Genomic DNA, 19743 nt, shown 5'->3' with positions numbered 1-19743 from the left:
AGATGGTCTCAAAAGATACCTCACAGACGAAGATATGTGCGTGGCCAAAAAGCACATGCAAAGGGGCTCAACATTATTAATCAACAAGGAAAGGCGAACTAAAACCATAACGAGAAGACATACTGATACAAATGTTCACAGCAATTTCACCTGTAATAGCCCAAAGCGGGAACGGCCCCGTCCCCTTCCACAGGAGAATGACTAAACCGACCGCGGAGTGTCCACGCAATCCAACGGTGCTCCGCACGGCCAAGCAGCAAACTACAGACACACGCTCGGTGTGCGTGAATCCCAACCACGCGGCGCCGAGCGAGGGACGCGGACCCCGGAGGGCGCACGTGCCGCACGAGCCCATTTATACAAAACCCTAGCGACGGCAGATCTAACGGGTGGTGATGGCATCTCGGTCACTCTGGGGGGCCAGGAATGGGAGTGGGGAAGGGAATGAGCAAGAGGGGACATGAGGGAACTTTCTCGACTGATGGAACGTCTCTTCTGATAGGGTCTGTTCACGTGGGTCTAGTCATGTCCCAGACTGTGCGGCGGAGGCGTGTAGGCGTCGAGGTCTGCGCGCCCTAAGCGAGAGATGGTTAAGACCGTCACAGTCAAGCGTGGGGCAGGGAGGCGGCAGCGGGGAACAAGGAATCAGCACGGCACGACGTTCCTCACTGTTGGAGCTGCGTCGTGTACATGCCTGGAATCCTCCGCAAGAAAAATCCAAGAACAAGTTCATCTACAAGGAATGAGCCGACTCCTCTCCCGCTTCCACCTCTGTCCAGTTCTGCCCGGCCCCCGGGGCTGGCCCGATCCTGCAGTGAACTCGGCTTCCTGCCGCCGGCCACGGCTCAACTCCTGCCTGGGCCGCCGCAGCTCCTACCGCCAACCACGCCCCAGCAACCGCCTGGCATCTTGGCCAAGCCCTGCCACGCCCAGCAGCCCGAAAGCCAGGAGGGTACACTATGTGGCAGGGGGGGGGGGGGGGGGCATGAGACGTTTTCTGGTTGGCTTCACACCAGTTTCACCCCTCCCCCAGTGGTGTTATTTGACAAGGATTTATTTTTTAAGAATTTATTTATTTATTTGACAGAGAGAGAAAGAGATCACAAGTAGGCAGAGCAACAGGCAGGGGGTAGGGGGAGCAGGCTCCCCGCTGAGCAGAGAGCCCAATGTGGGGCTCGATCCCAGGACCCTGAGATCATGACCTGAGCCAAAGGCAGAGGCTTTAACCCCTGAGCCACCCAGGTGCCCCTTGACCAGGATTTAAACAGCCCCCCTCCCAAAGCCTGGTACACAGAGGCTTGCATTCCCCAAGTACAGTTTTGAAGTCGGCTGCTGGGAACCCCAAACACTTTCCGCCCCAATAACTACAGCCAGCAATGCAGCAGACTGCCCCTGGGGCTTTACCTCTCCTAAATGCACTCAAGGCTCACATAGCAAAGCCGCGAGGAAATGCTGCAGGTGCAGTGCTTCTTTCCCTCGGCCCACGAGACTAAGAATCGAGTAAAATTCCAGGTTCAGTGCTGAGTCAGTAGCAGTAACAGCAGCTGGAAAGGGGCGGGGGGAGGCTCCGGGAAAGGGCCCCATGAGCAATCCAGCACGCAGGCTCAGCACAGGTCAGCTGGGACCTAGCCAGAGGCTCATATGGTCTTGTCCCCACGAGGAAAGTCATTGTGGCCTGAGCGAGCCACCCGACTGTCTCCAGCAGGGAGGGGGGGGCTTCTCAGTTCTAACCCTATTTTTAATCTCCCACTGAACTTGTTTAAAAGAAAAATCCTATTATGAAAAATATGCATCGTTGAACATGTGGACAAAAAAGAAGCAGTATTCTCAGATCAGTTCAAACCACTGTCTCCATTCCAGAGTCTCCAGTGTGAGCTGTTCTTGTCTCTTCTATTTGAGATGTACTGCTGAGGAGAAAGGCTGAGATCCAGAAATGTGTCATTAGGATGTCTCTTGTTTCCTAATAAAAATCACAACTGCTCTGTAGCTATGCCCGGCCACCATTTTCAACATGGTTTCTACAGGAAACCACATTCGGATTTCCTTCGGAGGGTTCCAAACAAGTTCTGCTTCATGTTAACAGGTGAAACCAAGTGTCAGCTGTGTCCGCTGAGTTATTCTAAGAAGCAACTGGACAGGGGTGCCTGGGTGGCTCAGTCGGTTAAGCCACTGCCCTCGGCTCAGGTCATGATCCCAGGGTCCTGGGATCGAGCCCCACATCAGTCTCCTTGCTGAGCGGAGAGCCTGCTTCTCTCTCTGCCTCTGCCTACTTTTGTGCTCTCTCTGACAAATAAATAGATACAATCTTTAAAAAAAAATAAAATAAAAAGCAACTGGACAGATTCTCCTAGAGAATCTCTCCAAGAGTAGCAAAGAAAACCATATCCGAGTCCCTACCGCTGAAGAGTTAATTATCAGTAATTATTTAATCACAACTGTGTCACTCGCTAGGAATGAAAACCTTGGTGCGATCGAACCTGTCAGAGAGCAGGTGAGGCCTCTGTGAGGCTTCCTGGAAGGTCGGAGACGTGAAGGCAGAGGGCGTTTTGGGCAGAGCGAGACGGCAGGGTACAGTGGCGTCAAAACAGACGGCACGGAGGGGAACACACCAAGACTGACCCAACCTTAAGAGGCCGGTGACAAAGCTGCTGCCTGTTGGCACAACAGGGATGAGAGAAGACAATGCCTGGGCCGGGGAGGAGGGGCCCAGCCAGGGAAGCAAGCGGCTCTGAGACTCGCTCTGGAAGCAACGGGCTGGCTCTGGCAAGGACAGAGGCTGGGGTCAAGCCGGACTCCCAGGCTGGTGATTCTGCTCACGCACGCTTAGTTCTTTAAGAGAAGACAAGGTCTAACTATGGCCCTTCCATTCTGTTGGAACCAGATTTGCCTGGTCTCCTGCCCGCCTAGAGATGCCACACAAAGTGCACCTTCTACGACCATCAAACCCACCCTTCCCACGGACCTGATTTCCTTACAACTTTCTGCATTTTCCAGAGCGATGGGGAGAGTATGTACCCACTTACAAGCCATCGGAAGGCATTTATAAGGCTCTGTCTTGAGCAGAAGCCAATGCACCTGAGGTTTAAGTCCACAAAAGGGGAGAGCTGCCGCTAGGCATTTCCAGCAGAACGCACTGCAAGCCTTAATGGTCAGGGTAAGCTCGGCTATGCTGCTGCAGGGGACACAGCCCCACAACCTCAGGGCTTGGCTACCATCTCGAACACATGACCCTCGCGTGAGCCGTCATGAGGCGGAAAGGCAGAGGGCGCGCTAACGTCGCACTCGCTGTCCCTGGGGTACCTGCTCACGTTCCCGAAGGGCCCAAGCTAACTGCAAGGGAGACTGGGGACTGCGGAAGAGGCTACGCGTGCTTGCAGGCCACACGACACATCAAGCTGAGAAGGAATCCACAAGTAGGGGGCACCTGGGGGGTTAAGTCGGTTAAGCATCTGCCTTGGGCTCAGGTCATGATCTCCTGGTCCTGGGATTGAGGCCCGCGTGGGGCTCCCTGCTCAGTGGGGAGTCTGCTTCTCCCTCCCCCCCCCCCCCCCCCCCCGCTCGTGCTCTCTCTCTCTCTCTCTCAAGAAATAAAATCTTAAAAAAAAATCCACAAGGACCATCACCAATGGAGAAGCTAGACGTAACCCAGGGAAAGGGCAGCAGAAGGGACTAGAGCCGGCTGTTCTGTAAACCAAGACACACCCTATTCTGGCAGAAAGCCCAATATTACCATCGGTTTAAAAAAATGGGCAGAACCACTAGAGTATCATTTGACACGAAAGGAAAATATTAACCTAGACTCCAAAACCAGTGACACGCAACAAAAGGTAGACTGTGTCCTCCCATGGCTAGTGGGAAGCGGGTGGCTCCAGCACATTCCGCCTTCTTGCACAGAGCAGGGTGGTGCGCGCACCAGAGCTCGTTAGAGATTCGGAACAGGGCCGATCCAGGACACACGGCGATACGAGGCCTGACTTCTCTGGGAAGGGCAGATCTTGCAGACAACTTTCTAGCATTTGTGCTACATATTCATGATCCAAGTTATATTCTCGTCGGTACCAACCCCTACACTGCAGTCTCAGTAGCCTGACCACATAAAAGCTTCTCCCTTGCTTATGCAACCCCCTAACTGAACATTTCTACTCCAGTAGCTACCCTCCCAAGAGTGTTCAGGGATCCAGGTCCCTCCCATATCGCGCCACCGCCATTGTCTGCACTGGGGACCAGGGGAAAGGGTGACAGAGTACGGGAAGATATGCTCCCTGGGCCCAGAAGCGACAGACACCACCCGTACTTCTGTTTCCTTGGCCAGAACTAGTCATACCTCCCTCCAAGACTCAAACGGTGCTGGAAAATGTAGTCCGCAGGGTCCCTAGGATTCACTAGGAGCGTGCATCTCTGCTAAGCCAGCCATCTCTGCCACACTTGGCATCCTCCAAATGACCCTGTGGGAGCCGGCCAGCAAAGGGGTGTCCTCAGGAGAGAGCAAAGTCAAATGGCTCAGTCAGAGGCGAAAAGCCCTGGCCTTCGTCTTTTGAATGGATGTTCTCGAATTGCAAGGACTTCCTACCATAACTGTAGGATTCCACCTGAACTGGCCATCGCTTACTGCCTGTAAAATCACCAGGAGCACAACTGAAGAAAAAGAGCTCAGAAGCAGGGCCCGTGGGACAGGAAAGTAGCATCTAAATGAGGTTCGGAGAGGAGCAAGCACCCAACCAAGCCGAGGGTAAACGGGGACCAATGCTATGGGGCATTCCTTGGAAGTAACTGGATTGTATTCTACTGAACCACACCTCCGTCTAAGATTTGATAGCCCAGGGGCGGCTGGGTGGCTCCGTTGGTTGGGCAACTGCCTTTGGCTCAGGTCATGATCCCTGAGTTCTAGGATTGAGTCCCACACCAGGCTCCCAGCTCCACGGGGAGTCTGCTTCTCCCTCTAACTCTCTCCCTCTCACGCTCTCATATAAATAAATAAAATCTTTTTAAAAAAAAGATTGGATAGCAACAGTAGGCATATTCGATTAGAGAGTCCGGTTAAACAGAATTTCCATCTGGCGCGAGCCAGAGTTACACAGATTGCCTTCCCGCAGGAAGTCGGTGTTTGCTGTGTTCACAAGCACTGAGAAGCTCCAGGGGACACACGCCGCACGTACCCGGAGTCGTGGCACAGGCTGCTGCTGGTACGTACATTCCACACCCGCAATAGTGATCGCAAGTCAGCACTGTGAATTCTGTTCAAGCAGATACACGGGCATTTAAACAAAAGGAAGGGGTTTCTTTTGGGAAAAGAAGAAGAGAAAGGGGAGAGAGAGAAGACCTGATTTGTTTTCCAAGCACTGAAAGTAACTAAGAATTTAACAGTTCTACTAAATTCCAGACTCTCAGCTTTGAAGACATAGGGCAGATGCTCAAAAAGTAAGATAAAAGCTAGTCCTTCTGCAGAGCAAAGGCACACAGGAATGGCCACCACCTCTGCTAAAAGTGAACAAGAGATCCCTCAAAAAAAAAAAAAATTAAACATGAAATTACATGATTCAGTAATTCCCTAGGTGGGTATGTACCCCAGAAAGTAAAAGTGGAGACTTGAGCAGGTATTCCAACACACACGGCCATTACGGCATTATCTACAAGAGCCTGAAGCTGGAAACGACCGAAGTGCCCCATCTGCAGATGCTAGGGTTACCACTGGCGCATTCATTAGCCTTCAAGGTCACTCTGCTACCTGCCACGGTGCGGATGAACCTTGAGGACACCGAGTTAAGTGAAATAAGCCAGCCACAAAAAGACAAATACTCTATGATCCCAGTTATATGAAATTTCTGGAACAGGCAAAGTCACGGAGACAGAAAGTAGCACCGTGGTTATCAGCGGCTAAGGGGAGGGAGGAGTGACGGGTTGAAGGGCCTCGGAGTTTTTGTTCAGGCTGATGAAAAAGTTTTGCAGAGGTATGGTGGCCATTGGCTGCACAAGAGTGTGAATGTACTTAATGCCAAGGAAATGCACACTTAAAAATGGCTAAATAGGGGCACCTGGGTGGCTCAGTGGGTTAAGCCTCTGCCTTCGGCTCAGGTCATGATCTCAGGGTCCTGGGATCGAGCCCCACATCGGGCTCTCTGCTTGGCAGGGAGCCTGCTTCCTCCTCTCTCTCTCTCTCTCTCTCTGCCTCTCTGCCTACTTGTGACCTCTGTCTGTCAAATAAATAAATAAAATCTTTTTTAAAATGGCTAAATGGCAAAGTATAGGTTACATATGTTTTAGGACTTTCTTTCCAAGTGCTCGTGGCCTTGGCCGTATTCCTTCACCAGAGTCACCAGTCCTCACTGGGGCTGAAGGCCCGCCTCTGGCTCTCTCGCACGCCCACCAAACCATCCAGGCTCCAGCGACCCCGAACCTCTCCTCCAGATCGACACAGGACCCCGGAAAACTGCACAACAAGGGGGAAAACACACTCCGGCCGGCTTTGCCTCGCTAGGAGTACAAGAGACCGGAAGTACTCCCACTTCTCATCTATCATGCACCCTAAAATGTATTTGGGGACATCTCAATCGGTCCACTCATCCACAAGCAGTTTTCTAGAACAGCAAAGTCCAGTGGCACCTTCTGTGAGGAGGAAAATGCTCTCTTCACTGTGCCTGTTGAGCCCCTGAAATACGGCTGGTGCCAACAACAGACTGACTTCTTGCATTTAAACGGACTTCAGTGTCCACTGCCACCTGTGGCTAGTGGCCACCATGTCGGAGCCGCGCTTTTACAACTTTCACAAAGAGCCCATAGTGACAGATTTGGTTTTTTGTTGTTGTTGTTTTGTTTGGGTAGAGATGCCCAAAGTCTGTGAGCGGTAGCGATCAGGAAGCCAGGAGAGGCGTGTGTGTGTGTGGGGGGGGGGGGGGGGAATCTCAGTTTAATCCAGAAACCCACGACTGGAGTTGCACATATCCTCGGCCAAACCTCTGAGAAGAATTTACTAGTTATAATGATGTATCGAGAAATGATGTAGTCAAGACCAAGCCAAGGTCAACCAAACACGATGCAGAAAATTCTAGGCAATCTGGTCCCAGAGCAAGAAAAGGTGCCTGTTGTGTAGCTGTGGAATCGAAAGCCCAAGATTTCTGACTGAACTTTCACACCCAACCAGAAGGGGTCCGGTTAGTAGATGAGGGCTTGTTTTACACTTACTTACACACACACACACCGCCCCAGAGGAGTAAAGCCGCCGCACACCCAGCTTCAGAGCTGGCACCAGCAGGCAGGAGGCTACAATTGCGCAGCACAGCAGAAGGGACATTTCCCCTTTCAGAGAAGTGTTCCCCCACTCTGATTTCGGAGGAAAATGAGTAGAGGTCAAGAAAACCGAGGCTTCTGGGTGAAGTGGGCTCCCGAGGAACTTCTCTAAAAAGGTGTAGCACTGAGGAGTACCCGCTGAGCGGTCAGAAATATCAAGAGAGTGTTTTCAATGCGTTCAGCTGCTGCTTTATTTGAACAAGCCTGACACTCTGCCCCCCTCCAGGTGCGGAGGATTTGCTCTGCAGAAACAGCACCGTGTTGCCTGTGGCTGGGAACGGATGGCAATCCACCTAGCTTGCGGCTTCCCCGTCGGGCGGCCGGGCTCTCAAACTGCCTCCTGTACCTTCTCACATGCTTTTAAGCTTAGGGTGGGCACGGTTACCACCTCTTGACCAGTGGAGAAACCAAGGCACAAACCAGGTAATTACTGTCCCCCATACAAGGCTTATTAATATCACCCAACTGCCAGAGGCTTGTCACATAGACTCCAAACGTTCGGGAAGGGAAAATATCCGAGCAGCCATCCATTGCACACCTGCAGAAACTTGCCAACCAAAAAGCGTTGATTTTAAGACTGGATTCTTACCACACGCTTATCACAAGGAGCTTGGAGAGCTAGTGTCCCATTCCAGCGACGGAGGAGACCCAGGACCCCCCAAATGCTTGTGCATTACGGGATAAAACAGATCTGTCACAGCGGTGGTAGAGCACAGCCCATGTCAAAGCGTGTTTGGGGGCAGGAATTAAAGTTCTAGAAAGAACTCTGGGGGCATTTCTAGGAGCACCTCCCACCACACACTCCCTCGCAGCACACGGATTCCCACTTTCTGCCGCAAAATGGAATCACTTGGGAAAGCATTAAAAACTCGTGAGGCCTCAGACTGTGGGATCCTCGGGGTACAATGCAGACAGAGTTTTAAAAGTTCCCCAGGTGATGCTTATGTGTAGCCAGGGGCCCACTCATTGCTCTAAGGGACATGGTCGGACTGAGGAAATACAGTCTGGGGAGGGGGGAGGAGGAGAGCTCTGCGTCATCTGGGTTTTGGGCTGTTTCTTGGGTCAACTGACGTTTAAGGAGACGAAAAAGTAACCTGGTTAAATGCCAGTGGCCTCCGTTTTCTTATCTGTAGAAAGGTACAATGCCGGCCGGGCGTGCGCTGGGCGTCAGGGGAGGCTAGGGCGGCGGGGGCCCTGGCACGGGCCAGGGTCAGGGTCAGGGTCAGGAAGGCGGACAGGCTGGGGCGGGGTGGGGGTGAACGGGGCATCCGCCTCACCTGCGTCGTAGAAGGCGTCGAGCACAGCCGTCTCCCCGAAGTCGAGCTCCCCAAAGGGCACGGAGGTGAACTGGGCGCCCTCGGCCTCGCAGGCCCGCTGCAGGCACTGGCGCGCCCCCGCCTCGGGGCCGCCGGCCACGCCGCCCTGCGGGATCTCGCTGCGCACATATACTGCCCGCAGAGCCCGCCGCGGCCCGCCCGCGTCCTCGCCCCCGCTCCCGGGCCCCGCGCCCTCGGCCGCCCCGTCGGGCTCCACCGGCCCGGCCGCGCCCTCGGCTCCCGGCGGCAGCGGGCACTGCGGTGGCTCGGCCGCCGCCCCGAGCGCCCCGGCCGGGGGCGTCCCGCCGCCGCTCTCCATGCGGCCGCCCGGAGCGCCCTTCCTGGGTCCCGCCTCCGCACGAGCTGCGGGCGGCTGGGGGGCCACGAGCGGTCCCGGCACCTGTTCCCGGGGCAGCTGCGGGCGCCCGAGCGCGCCGGTGGCCCCGCGGCCGCTGACGAAAGCTGCAGCCCCGCAACCCCCGAGCGCCCTTTCAAGACTGAGGAGAGAGAGGCGGGGGCTGGGGACGTGAAGGCGAGCGGAGGGCGGGGGGGAGGTCTGGGAAGGGCGGCGGGGCAGGAGCTGGCAGGGCGCCCCCTGCCGCCTCCCCCGGGCAGCGCCCGAGGAGGGTGGATTTGTCAATTTCAGGATTTTGCAAGCTGCCTTCCCTCCAGACTGACCAACATCAGAAGTCCCGGCTTTTTCCCCTCAAAACAATCTGAAGCTTTTCAAGCAGAGTAAACACTCTTTCAAAGCGCTGGTTGGAGGTAAATATTCAATTTCAAAGTAAATGCAGAGGTAGTTTTAACCCAGGATTTAGGTGAGAAGATGCTAATTTCAAACGCCTCTGATTTTGATAAGTAGATAAATAAATGAATTAATTAAAAGATAAATAAATCGCCTCTGATTTTGCACTCTTTGTCCCCAGTTGCCAAGAGCATGGCCCTTGTGAGCCCCGTTCTGGAGGCCTGCTCGTCCTGACTTTCACTGTGACCTTGACAAAGCACCAGGAATCACCAGCAACAACTTTTGTATGCCAGGAAAATAGGATGCCTGCCCCACCTATGAAATGCTGTGAACCCAAACGGATCTTTACTCTGGATCTTACCTGCCTCACGATTCTAGGCTCCAATGTTAAAATGTAGTATTACCACTGCAGGTAGTACTTCTATTTAAAAGACAGGCTACGGGGAGCCTGGGTGGGTTAGTGGTTAAGTGTCTGCTTTCAGGTCAGGTCATGATCTCAGCGCCCTGGGTTGGAGCCCCAGGTCGGGCTCCCTGCTCAGCGGAGAGTCGGCTTCTTCCGGTCCCTCTGCCCCTACCCCCAACTTGCTCTCTCCCTCTCTCTCTCTCTCAAATAAATAAATAAAATCTTTTTTTAAAAAGGAAAAAAAATAAAAGATAGGATGCACTGGACATTGTCACAAGGTTTTGGGGCTTTGGTTTTTCATTTTTAATACCGGTATTATTGATTTACCACCATTCACAAACCATCCAGTTCACCCATGTAAGTGGCTTTTAGTATATTCATAGAGCTGAGCAGCCATCACCACACTGAGTTTTAGAACATTTTCATCACTCCCCCCCCCCCCCCCGCAAATCCTCGGGAACCATTAACACTCACTGCTCCTCCCCCAATACCCCTCTGCCCTAAGCAACCACCAAGCTGTTTTCTCTCTATATAGATTTGCTATCCTGCGCATTTCATAAATATGGAATCAAACAAGGTGTGGAAGAGGATATATATCTAGGAATGGGATTTCTGGGTCATATGAAAACTCCATGCTTAACCTTTGGAGAAACGGCCACTGTTTTCCAAAGTGGTTCCACCATTTTACATCCCCACCAACAGTATATGAGGGTTCTAATCTCTCCTCACTGTCACCAACACTTGTTATTGGCTTTTTGGTTAGAGCCATCCTAGTGAGTACAAAGCAGTACCTCACTGTGATTCTGATTTGCATTTCCCTTATGACTAATGATGTTGAGCATCTTGTCGTGTGCTGATTCACTATTTGTAGAACTTCTATAGAGAAATGTCCGTTCAGATCTTTTGTGCACTTTTAAACTGGGTATTCATCTTTATTATGGAGTTATAAAAGTTCTTTTTATATTGTGGATATGAGTCCCTTATCAGATATGTGATTTATGAATATTTTCCCCCATTCTGTGCATTCTTTTCACTTTCTTTTTTTTTTTAATTTTATTTATTTGTCACAGAGAGAGATCACAAGTAGGCAGAGAGGCAGGCAGAGAGAGAGAGAGGAGGAAGCAGGCTCCCTGCTGAGCAGAAAGCCTGATGCGGGGCTCGATCCCAGGACCCTGAGATCATGACCTGAGCTGAAGGCAGAGGCTTAACCCACTGAGCCACCCAGGCGCCCTTCTCTTCACTTTCTTCATGGTGTCCTTTGCAGCACCTCACAAGCCATTCTGACAAAAGCAAGATGGGACTTACCTGATAAAATCACGCCTTGGCTTCTCTTCATGTTTCAGCAATAATACAGTCCATGCCTCCATCCCACCCCCAAAGGAAAGCAGCAAGTACCAGTATAAATCTTTGAAGAAGTCCTTCTTTAATTCTAGTCCTGGTAGAAATTAGGAATTTCAACAAGGGACATCATTGTATACCCTCTTGTGTGGTCAGTGGATGGAAAACGGGCTCTGAAGAGCTCTGTAAAAACACACAGACCAGAACTGGGAAGAGGGAATCCAGGGAAAACTTTCAACACCTCTGTTCTGAGCTTCAAAAGACAGGATGGACATATTTTCCTTGTAATAATAATAGTAATTTTCCTAATGTCCCTGTTTATCTGAGATTATCCCAATGATAGGCACAGCCTTCGGGAGGGCACAGATGCCCATTTCACAAGCACTTGCCAGCGTCTTGCTGTTGCCCCCTCTCCAGTCTTTCTGTGTTCCTTCCAGCTCTCACCGGGGCCCTGCTGACTGAGTAAGACTCACAGGACTTGTGAATTGCGGCTTGAATAATACCTTCCTCTGAACACAAACCCTGCTGGGTAAAGAAGCCCGAATCTGCCTAGCTAACGAGCGCCTTCCCTGCAGTTGGCGCACACGGTGCCCTTTCTCGTTGTTTCCAGTAATTTGCGCACCCGAAACAAGCCCCGGCCCCGTCTCCTGATGTCTCTCTTGCCTCCCAGCCCCAGCCACACTGAGAAAATTACAAAATGTTTGATTAGTCTTTTCTGTTTAGTTGAACAGTTGTTCAGTTTTTACCCCTGACTTGTCCCTTACTAAGTGCGTGTCTTGGAAACTACTTTGCCCCAACACAGAGATGTCATTTGGACTAGGACAGTGGGTTGAATAAAGTGGAAACAATATAGTCAAAAAGCAAGATTAAACCTAGGCATTTTTCTCATTTCCTTTATTGTATTTCAGGCTGGTTATTCGTATCAATGGTGGTCAAACTAGTTAGCTCTTGGACTCGTTCAATGTTGTAAAAAATATTTTAGTTACGAGAGGAGTGGTAGTTTCATTACTTCTTTCATCGTACCCAAGAATCAAGAGCAAATAGTGACAAAAGATAAACACCCATGTTATATAACAGTGTATGTATTTGTTGGGAAACTTTAACATATATAGTAATTCAACAGATTTATTGAGCACCTATTACGTGTCAGGCACTGTCCTTAGTGCTGAGGATAGCACAGTGAACAACACAGCCAAACTCCCTGCTGTCATATTAGATATAGATACTGAGCGATAGATATGGACATGACTACAGACAGATATCCTTTTGGGTAGATGCTATAAATATTGTATGGACACAGATTATTGTAATCTGATATACAATACAAGAAAAGCAAATAGGATGGATGAAACGGACAAGCAGTATTAAGCATAGATTGTATGTAAAATGCTGCCTTATAAAATGTAGGTGAAACTCACAGGATGTTTTAAGTGTATGTAATGAGTAAGCAGGGGCTCGTGAGGAAAAGGTGGACTTCAAGAGGTACATTAAAAATTGTAAGTTATTTTCCTCTAAGACATGCTACAGATGGAATATACGACGGAACACACAGATAAGTGGGGATGAAAAGACAGGTCATTCGGCATGAGTGTGTGATCTCTCACCTAACAGTTAAATTACCCCCAAAGTGAGCCCCCGTGGGTGACCCCCAGTACAATCCCACATGTGCCCTCTATCTTCTTGAACATATAGAGTTTCTTATCATAACTGTTTCAATGCCCTTGTCTACTAAAGCTAACATCTCTTTTATTCCTGGATCTGTTTCTAGTGATTCTTCTCATTGTGGGTCATATTTTACCTTTTTTTTTTTTTTGCATGTCTGGTAATTTTTTATTAGATGGCACACATTGCAAAATTGAATGGTACCGCATACTTTTGTGTTCCTATAAATATTCTTGAGCTTTGTTCTAGGATAGAGTTAAGTTACTCGGAAACGGCTAGGCTCTTCTGAGGATTGCTTTTGAGCTTCAAGTGGGATCAGAGCAGCCTCTAGGCTAAGACTGATTAATCCCCTGTGCTGAGGTGATACCCCTCTGAGTACTCTACCTGATGTCCTGTGATGTGTGACTTTTCCCATTCCAGCCAGTGGACACAGAGGCTATTCCGGTCCTATGGGACCTCCAGGGATGGTTCCCTCTAATCCATTCAGGTAGTCCTTTCCCGAGCCTGAAGGTGTTTCTACACACACAGGTGCTAGTCAGCACTCTGCCGAAGATTCCAGATCTACACATCTCTGGAACTCTGGGCGCAGCTGTTTCCTCTCCATTACTCCAAATGTAGCCTCCTTGGCCTTCTAGCGCCGTCTCGTCGGCTCAGGATGGCAGCCGGGGCTCCTCGTGGGCTCCCTTTCTCTGTTCAATAGCCTGGACTCTCCCTCCAGGCAGCAAGCTGGGGGAAATTGTCGGGCTCGCCTTGTTTACTTGCTCTCTCTCGAGGATCTCTGTCCTGTGCTGTGCTTCTTACGTGATTTTTGCAAACCTTTTGTAAGTCTGAAATACTTTAAAGATGAAAAGATTTAAGCATTTTAAAATTAAGAGTGCTTCTTTAGTTTAAGCTTGGTACAGGCTGAGCATTTATGACATGAAAAGGAGGAGAAAGATGGGCTCCTTCTGTCTCGCCTCCCGCCTTGCTAGCCGTCCCTCTGAGGTGGGGATGTGCGGAAGATCTAAGACAACCCCCACCGCCGACGGCTCTCCGGTGCTGGGATCACATCGGTCCAGGGGAAACATCGACCCTTTGCCTCACAACCTCTGGGGGTGCCGGCCACTCCCACCCAGCCTCTCTCTCGCTGCCTTCATTTGAGCTTTCAGCCAGCCATCTCGACCTCCAGATTTCTGAGGTATGATTCAGACACCTGTCCTCTATTGTCCTGAAAACGTCTCGGGACATATGTAGCAAAGTCTCCTTGAATCCTTTCCCCAGGCTCGTGGTAAGTGATAGGCAGCCTTCCAACACCCCCGTTGGCAGGGAGGAACTCACCAGCATACCAATCTCTCTCCAAAAATATTCTTCTCATTTCCAATTCTCTTTTCCGGCAATGTCCAGCCTTTCTTGGAAACTCACTTTGAGCATTTCTTTACTGGTGCAAGACTTTCCAGAGCTCTCTTTTTTCTCTGCCATCCACTTTCTGCTACCAGTAACATTCCAGATGGTTCCTGCTTCATTAGCTTATGGCCTGGAGGCTGATGATAACATGAACCAGAGCACCCACGTTACTTGCAATGGACATTGAACAAAAACTTGAACGAGATCAGGGTTTAGCCATGAAAATACATATGGAAGGAGGAGTTCAGGCCGAGGGAAGAGCCAGTGCAAAGGCCCTAAAGCATCCTGATATGTTCAAGAAACAGCAAGGCCAGGATCTCTAGATATTTAGGATTCCATCATCTTATATTTTAACAGTTCTAATTTCTAGAAATTTCTTCCATATATTCAAATGTAATCTTCTCTTGTAACTTTTACCCATTGATTCTAATTTAATTCTTGAACGTGGCAGCTTTCCAAGAACTGCTCTTAGGTCTTTTTTTTTTTTTTTTTCCTTTTTTTCAGGTGATACCCTGCCTCTCAGAGCCTTCAATCATTCCTCCATGACATGATTTCCAGGCTAGTCACCACCTTGATGATTCTCTTCTAGAAGATTCCTTATTTGTTTCAATTGCTGTTCTGTGTGTGCCAAAAACTTTTTTAAATGAAACATTTTTAAAAAGCTGCATTGGGGGGCGCCTGGGTGGCTCAGTGGGTTAAAGCCTCTGCCTTTGGCTCAGGTCATGATCCCAGAGTCCTGGGATCGAGCCCCGCATGGGGCTCTCTGCTCTGCAGGGAAGCCTGCTTCCCTTCCTCTCTCTCTCTGCCTGCCTCTCTGCCTACTTGGGGTCTCTGTCTGTCAAATAAATAAATAAAATCTTAAAAAATAAATAAATAAAAAGCTGCATTGGGCGCCTGGGTGGCTCAGTGGGTTAAAGCCACTGCCTTTGGCTCAGGTCATGATCCCAGAGTCCTGGGATCCAGTCCTGCATCTGGCTCTCTGCTCAGCAGGGAGCCTGCTTCTCTGTCTCTCTCTGCCTGCCTCTCTGCCTACTTGTTGTGATCTCTGTCTGGCAAATAAATAAATAAAATCTTTTTAAAAAGCTGCATTTATTTTAGTTTTTATTTTTATTTTTATAAAAGATTTTATTTATTTATTTGACAGAGAGACACACAGCGAGAGAGGGAACACAAGCTGGGAGAGTAGGAGAGGGGGACGCAGGCTTCCTGCGGAGCAGGGAACCAGATGCAGGTCTCGATCCCAGGGCCCTGGGATCATGACCTGAGTGGAAGGCAGACGTTTAACAACTGAGCCACCCATGTGCCCCTATTTTGGTTTTTTAAAAATATTTATTTGTTATTTGAAAGAGAGAGAGAGAGAGAGAGCACATGATGGGGGGAGGGTAGAGGGAGAGAGAGAATTTTAAGCAGACTCTCTGCTGAGCGCAGAGTCTGAGGCAGGGCTCGATCTCGGGACACTGAGATCATGACCTGAGCCCAAATCAAGAGTTAGATGCTTAATGGACTGAGCCACGCTGGTGACTCTTATTGATTGATTGACTGATTGATCTGAGAGAGAGAGAAAGCGAGGGGGGAGGGACAGAGGGAGATGAGAGAATCCTCAAGTAGACTCGCTGTTGAACATGGAGCCCTGAGATTATGATCTAAGCCAAAATAACGGGCTGGAGGCTCAACTGACTGAGCCACCAAGGTGCCCCTAATATTAAACATTTTTATTTTAAGATAATTGTAGCTTCATATACAATTGTAAGAAATCATACAGAGAGACCTAGTGTACACTTTAGTCAGTTTCCCCCAATGGGAACATCCTGCTGAACTACAGTACGTGATCACAGCCAAGACAGTGATGCCAACAGTCAGCATGCGGATTGGCTACATTCTATTGCCCTTTGACCCCCACACCCATCTCTCTCCTCACACCCCATACCTAACTACTGGCAACTAATCTGTTTTCCATTTCTAGAAGTTTGTCGCTTCAAGAATGTTATATAAATGGAATCATATAGTGTGTAACCTTTTAGGATTATCTTTTTTCATCCAGCCTAATTCCCCTGGGATACATCCAAGAGGTTGCACACATCAGTAATCCATTCCATTGATTGCTGCGCACTATTCAATGGTATGGACGTACCACAGTCTCTTTAACCATTTATCCTTTCAAAGACACCTGAGTTGCTTCCAGTTTGGGGATTATATGAATAAAAATCCTATGGGCATGCATGTACAGGTTCTTATGTGAATCTAAGTTTTCATTTCTCTGGGATAAATTCCCAGGAGTGCAAATTCTGCATCACATGGTAGTTGCATGTTTAATTATTTTAAGAAACTGCCAAGTTGTTTTCCAGAGTGGCTATACCATTTCACATCCCCATCGGGAATGTAGGAGTGCTCTGGTTTCTCCACATCCTTACCAGTATTTGGGGTTGTTGTTTTTTCATTTTAGCTGTTCCGATAGGTGTGTGGTAATATCTTTTTATGGTTCTAGTTTGCATTTCCCAATGAATAATGATGTTGAGTATCTTTTCAAGTGCTTATTTGCCACGTGTATATCTTATTTGGTGAATATCTGATCATATCTTGTGCCCATTTTCTAATTTCAAACATTGGAATGTTTGATTTTTTTACTGTTGAATTTTAAACATTATCTCTATATTGTAGATACTAGTCCTTTGCCAGATAGGTGGTTTGTAAGTATTTTCTTTCAGCCTGTAGCTTGTCTTTTCATCCTCTTAATGAGGTTTTTCAAAAAGCAAGTGTTTTTTTTTTATCTTGATAAGACCTAATTTATCAATTTTTCTATTTATAAATTATGCTTTTAATTCCATGTTTTTTTTTAAGATTTTATTTATTTATTTATTTGACAGAGAGAAATCACAAGTAGATGGAGAGGCAGGCAGAAAGAGAGAGAGGGAAGCAGGCTTCCTGCTGAGCAAAGAGCCTGATGCGGGACTCGATCCCAGGACCCTGAGATCATGACCCGAGCCGAAGGCAGGGGCTTAACCCACTGAGCCACCCAGGCGCCCCTTAATTCCATGTTTTAAAAAAAAAAACAAAAAACCTCTTTGCCAAGCCCTAGGGTCCAAAGATTTTCTTTTACATTTTTTTTCCCTAAAAGTTTTGTAGCTTTAGGGGTGTCTGTGTGGTTCAGTTAGTTAAGCATCTGACCCTTGATCTCAGCTCAGGTGTCGATCTCACATGTGTGAGTTCAAGCCCCACACAGGGCGCCATGCTGGGCATGGAGCCTACTTATAAATAATAATTACAGTAAAAGTTTTGTATTTTTGCATTTTACATTTAAAATTCACTTTTACTTAATTTTTGTATAAGGTGTGAGATTTAGGTAGAGGTCTCTTTTTTTTTCCCCCTCTTGGTTGTTCAATTGCTCTGGTATCATTTTATGAAAAGACTATCTTTCATTCATTAAATTCCCTTTACCCCATGGTCAAAAATCAGTTGGGAATATTTGTGTGGGTCCATTTCTGGGTTCTGTATTCTGTTCCACTGACCTGTGTATTTATCCCTCCACCAGTCCACACTGTCTGACTGCTGAAGCTATATACTAACCCTTGATAGTGGGGGGAGTGATTCCTCCTTTGTTTTTCTTTTCCAAGACTGTTGTAGCTCTATTAGAGCCTGTGTTTTCTCATATAAGTTTCAGAGTAAGCTTGTCCATGCCCACAAAAAAATCTCATTAGGATTTTGGTGGGAATTACATAAACATATAGATCAGTTTGGAAGAAATTAAACATATTTTTTTTTTAGATTTTTATTTATTTATTTGACAGAGAGAGATCACAAGTAGGCAGAGAGGCAGGCAGAGAGAGAGAGAGAGAGGAGGAAGCAGGCTCCCTGCTGAGCAGAGAGCCCGATGTGGGACTCGATCCCAGGACCCTGAGATCATGACCCGAGCCGAAGGCAGCGGCTTAACCCACTGAGCCAGCCAGGTGCCCCGAAATTAAACATATTTATTGTGTTGAATCTTCCAATGTATGAATGCACTCTTCTTTTCCATTTAGTTAGATGAAATTCTTCGATTTCTTTCATTAGAATTTTCTCATTTTCAGCATCCAGACTGCGTCCATACTAAGTTTATGCCCAAGTATTTGGTGTTTTTATAGAGTGGATATAAATGGGGTGGTTTGTAATTCAGGTTCCACATATTCATTATTAATTTGTAGAAATGCAATTGTTCCTGTGCACTGCATTTCTCTTATTACATGACCTCGCTGAGCTTACTTCTGGAGGTTTGTGAGATTTTTCCTTGGGATTTTCCATGTAGACGATCTTAATCTGTAAATAAGGATAATTTTTTTCTTCTTTCCAAGCTACATGCCTTTTATTTCTTTTTCTTGCCTTGTTGCTATGGCTGGAACTTGCAGTTCAATGTTGAATAACAGCACTGACAGCAGACATCCCTGTCTTGTTCTACTCTTAGAAGGAAACAAGTCTTTCACCCTGAGTATGATGTTAGCTGTGGGTTTTTTGGCAGATACTCTTCAGCAAGTTAAGGAGTATTCCCTCTATTTCTACTTCATTGAGCACCATTACTGTGCATGGGTATTGGGGTTTTTTTCCAAATGCTCTTTCGACATGAATTGATATAATCATATGATTTTTTTCTTCTTCAGCCTATCAATATCATGACTTACACTGATATTCCAATGTTGAACTTGCATACTTGAAATAAATTCTAGTTGGTTGTGGCATATAATTCTTTTTGTACATTTCTGGATTTTACTTCCTAATACTTTATTAAGAATATTTGCACCTAGGTTGATAAAATATACTGACCTGCAGTTTTCCTCTTCTAGGGCACTGTCTTTTCCTTGTTTTGATATCAGAGTAATACTAGCCTCATCAAATAATTTGGGAAGTGTCCTATGCTCTTCTCTTGTACGGAAAAGATTGTGTAAAATCGGTGTTACTTCTGGGGCACCTGGGCGGCTCAGTGGGTTAAGCTGCTGCCTTGGGCCCAGGTCGTGATCCCAGGGTCCTGGGATTGAGTCCCATGTCAGGCTCCTTGCTCAGCAGGGAGCCTGCTTCTCTCTCCACCTCTGCCTGTCTCTCTGCCTGCTTGTATTCTCTCTCTCTCTCTGACAAATAAATAAAGAAAATCCTAAAAAAAAAAAAAAAAGATGAAAACTCTCTACTTAAAAAAAAAATTGGTGTTACTTCTTCAAGTGTTTGGTAGAATTCTCCAGTGAAACCATTTGGATCTGGAGATTTCCTTTTTAGTGTCTTTTAATTACACATTTGGTATTTTTGGTAATGGTTATAAAACTGTTAAGCTTGTTTATTTCATTTTGGTTGAGTTTTGATAGTCTGTGAGTTTGGAGGAATTGGTCCAATTCTCCTAAGATGCTGAATTTAGATCAGGAGTTGCTCATCGTATTCCCTTCTTCACCTTTTGATGGCTGCAAAGTCTGAAGTGGCATTCCATTTCATTTCCAACTTGGTGATTTGTCTCTTCTTTTTATCAGTCCTGGTATTTATTCAAGTAAACATAAACATTCGAGTCTTCCAATGAGTCTATCAAAGACACTCTTCATTTCTGTTAGTGCGCTTTTAATTTCCAGCCATTTGGTTCTTTCCTCAAGCTTCAATCTCTGCTG

The 19743-nt window shown here is 47.9% G+C and overlaps 1 protein-coding gene across 3 annotated transcripts in view; it reads right to left on the bottom strand.

Moving 5' to 3' along the window:
• MAP3K15 (mitogen-activated protein kinase kinase kinase 15) overlaps positions 1-9034 on the bottom strand; it is a 115753-nt gene extending 106719 nt beyond the window's left edge. The window contains exon 1 of one of the 3 annotated variants that reach the window (XM_059385745.1): positions 8562-9034. In XM_059385745.1, the coding sequence (XP_059241728.1) occupies positions 8562-8919 (358 nt within the window). In that variant the 5' untranslated portion in view covers positions 8920-9034. The remainder of the gene's footprint in view (positions 1-8561) is intronic. The other 2 variants (XM_059385743.1, XM_059385744.1) reach the window with 2 other exon arrangements.
• Positions 9035-19743: the final 10709 nt, after the last annotated feature.

Source organism: Mustela nigripes, chromosome X (genome assembly GCF_022355385.1).
Source record: "Mustela nigripes isolate SB6536 chromosome X, MUSNIG.SB6536, whole genome shotgun sequence".
NCBI classification, from domain to species: domain Eukaryota; kingdom Metazoa; phylum Chordata; class Mammalia; order Carnivora; family Mustelidae; genus Mustela; species Mustela nigripes.
This window is presented reverse-complemented; position numbering and strand designations above follow the sequence as displayed.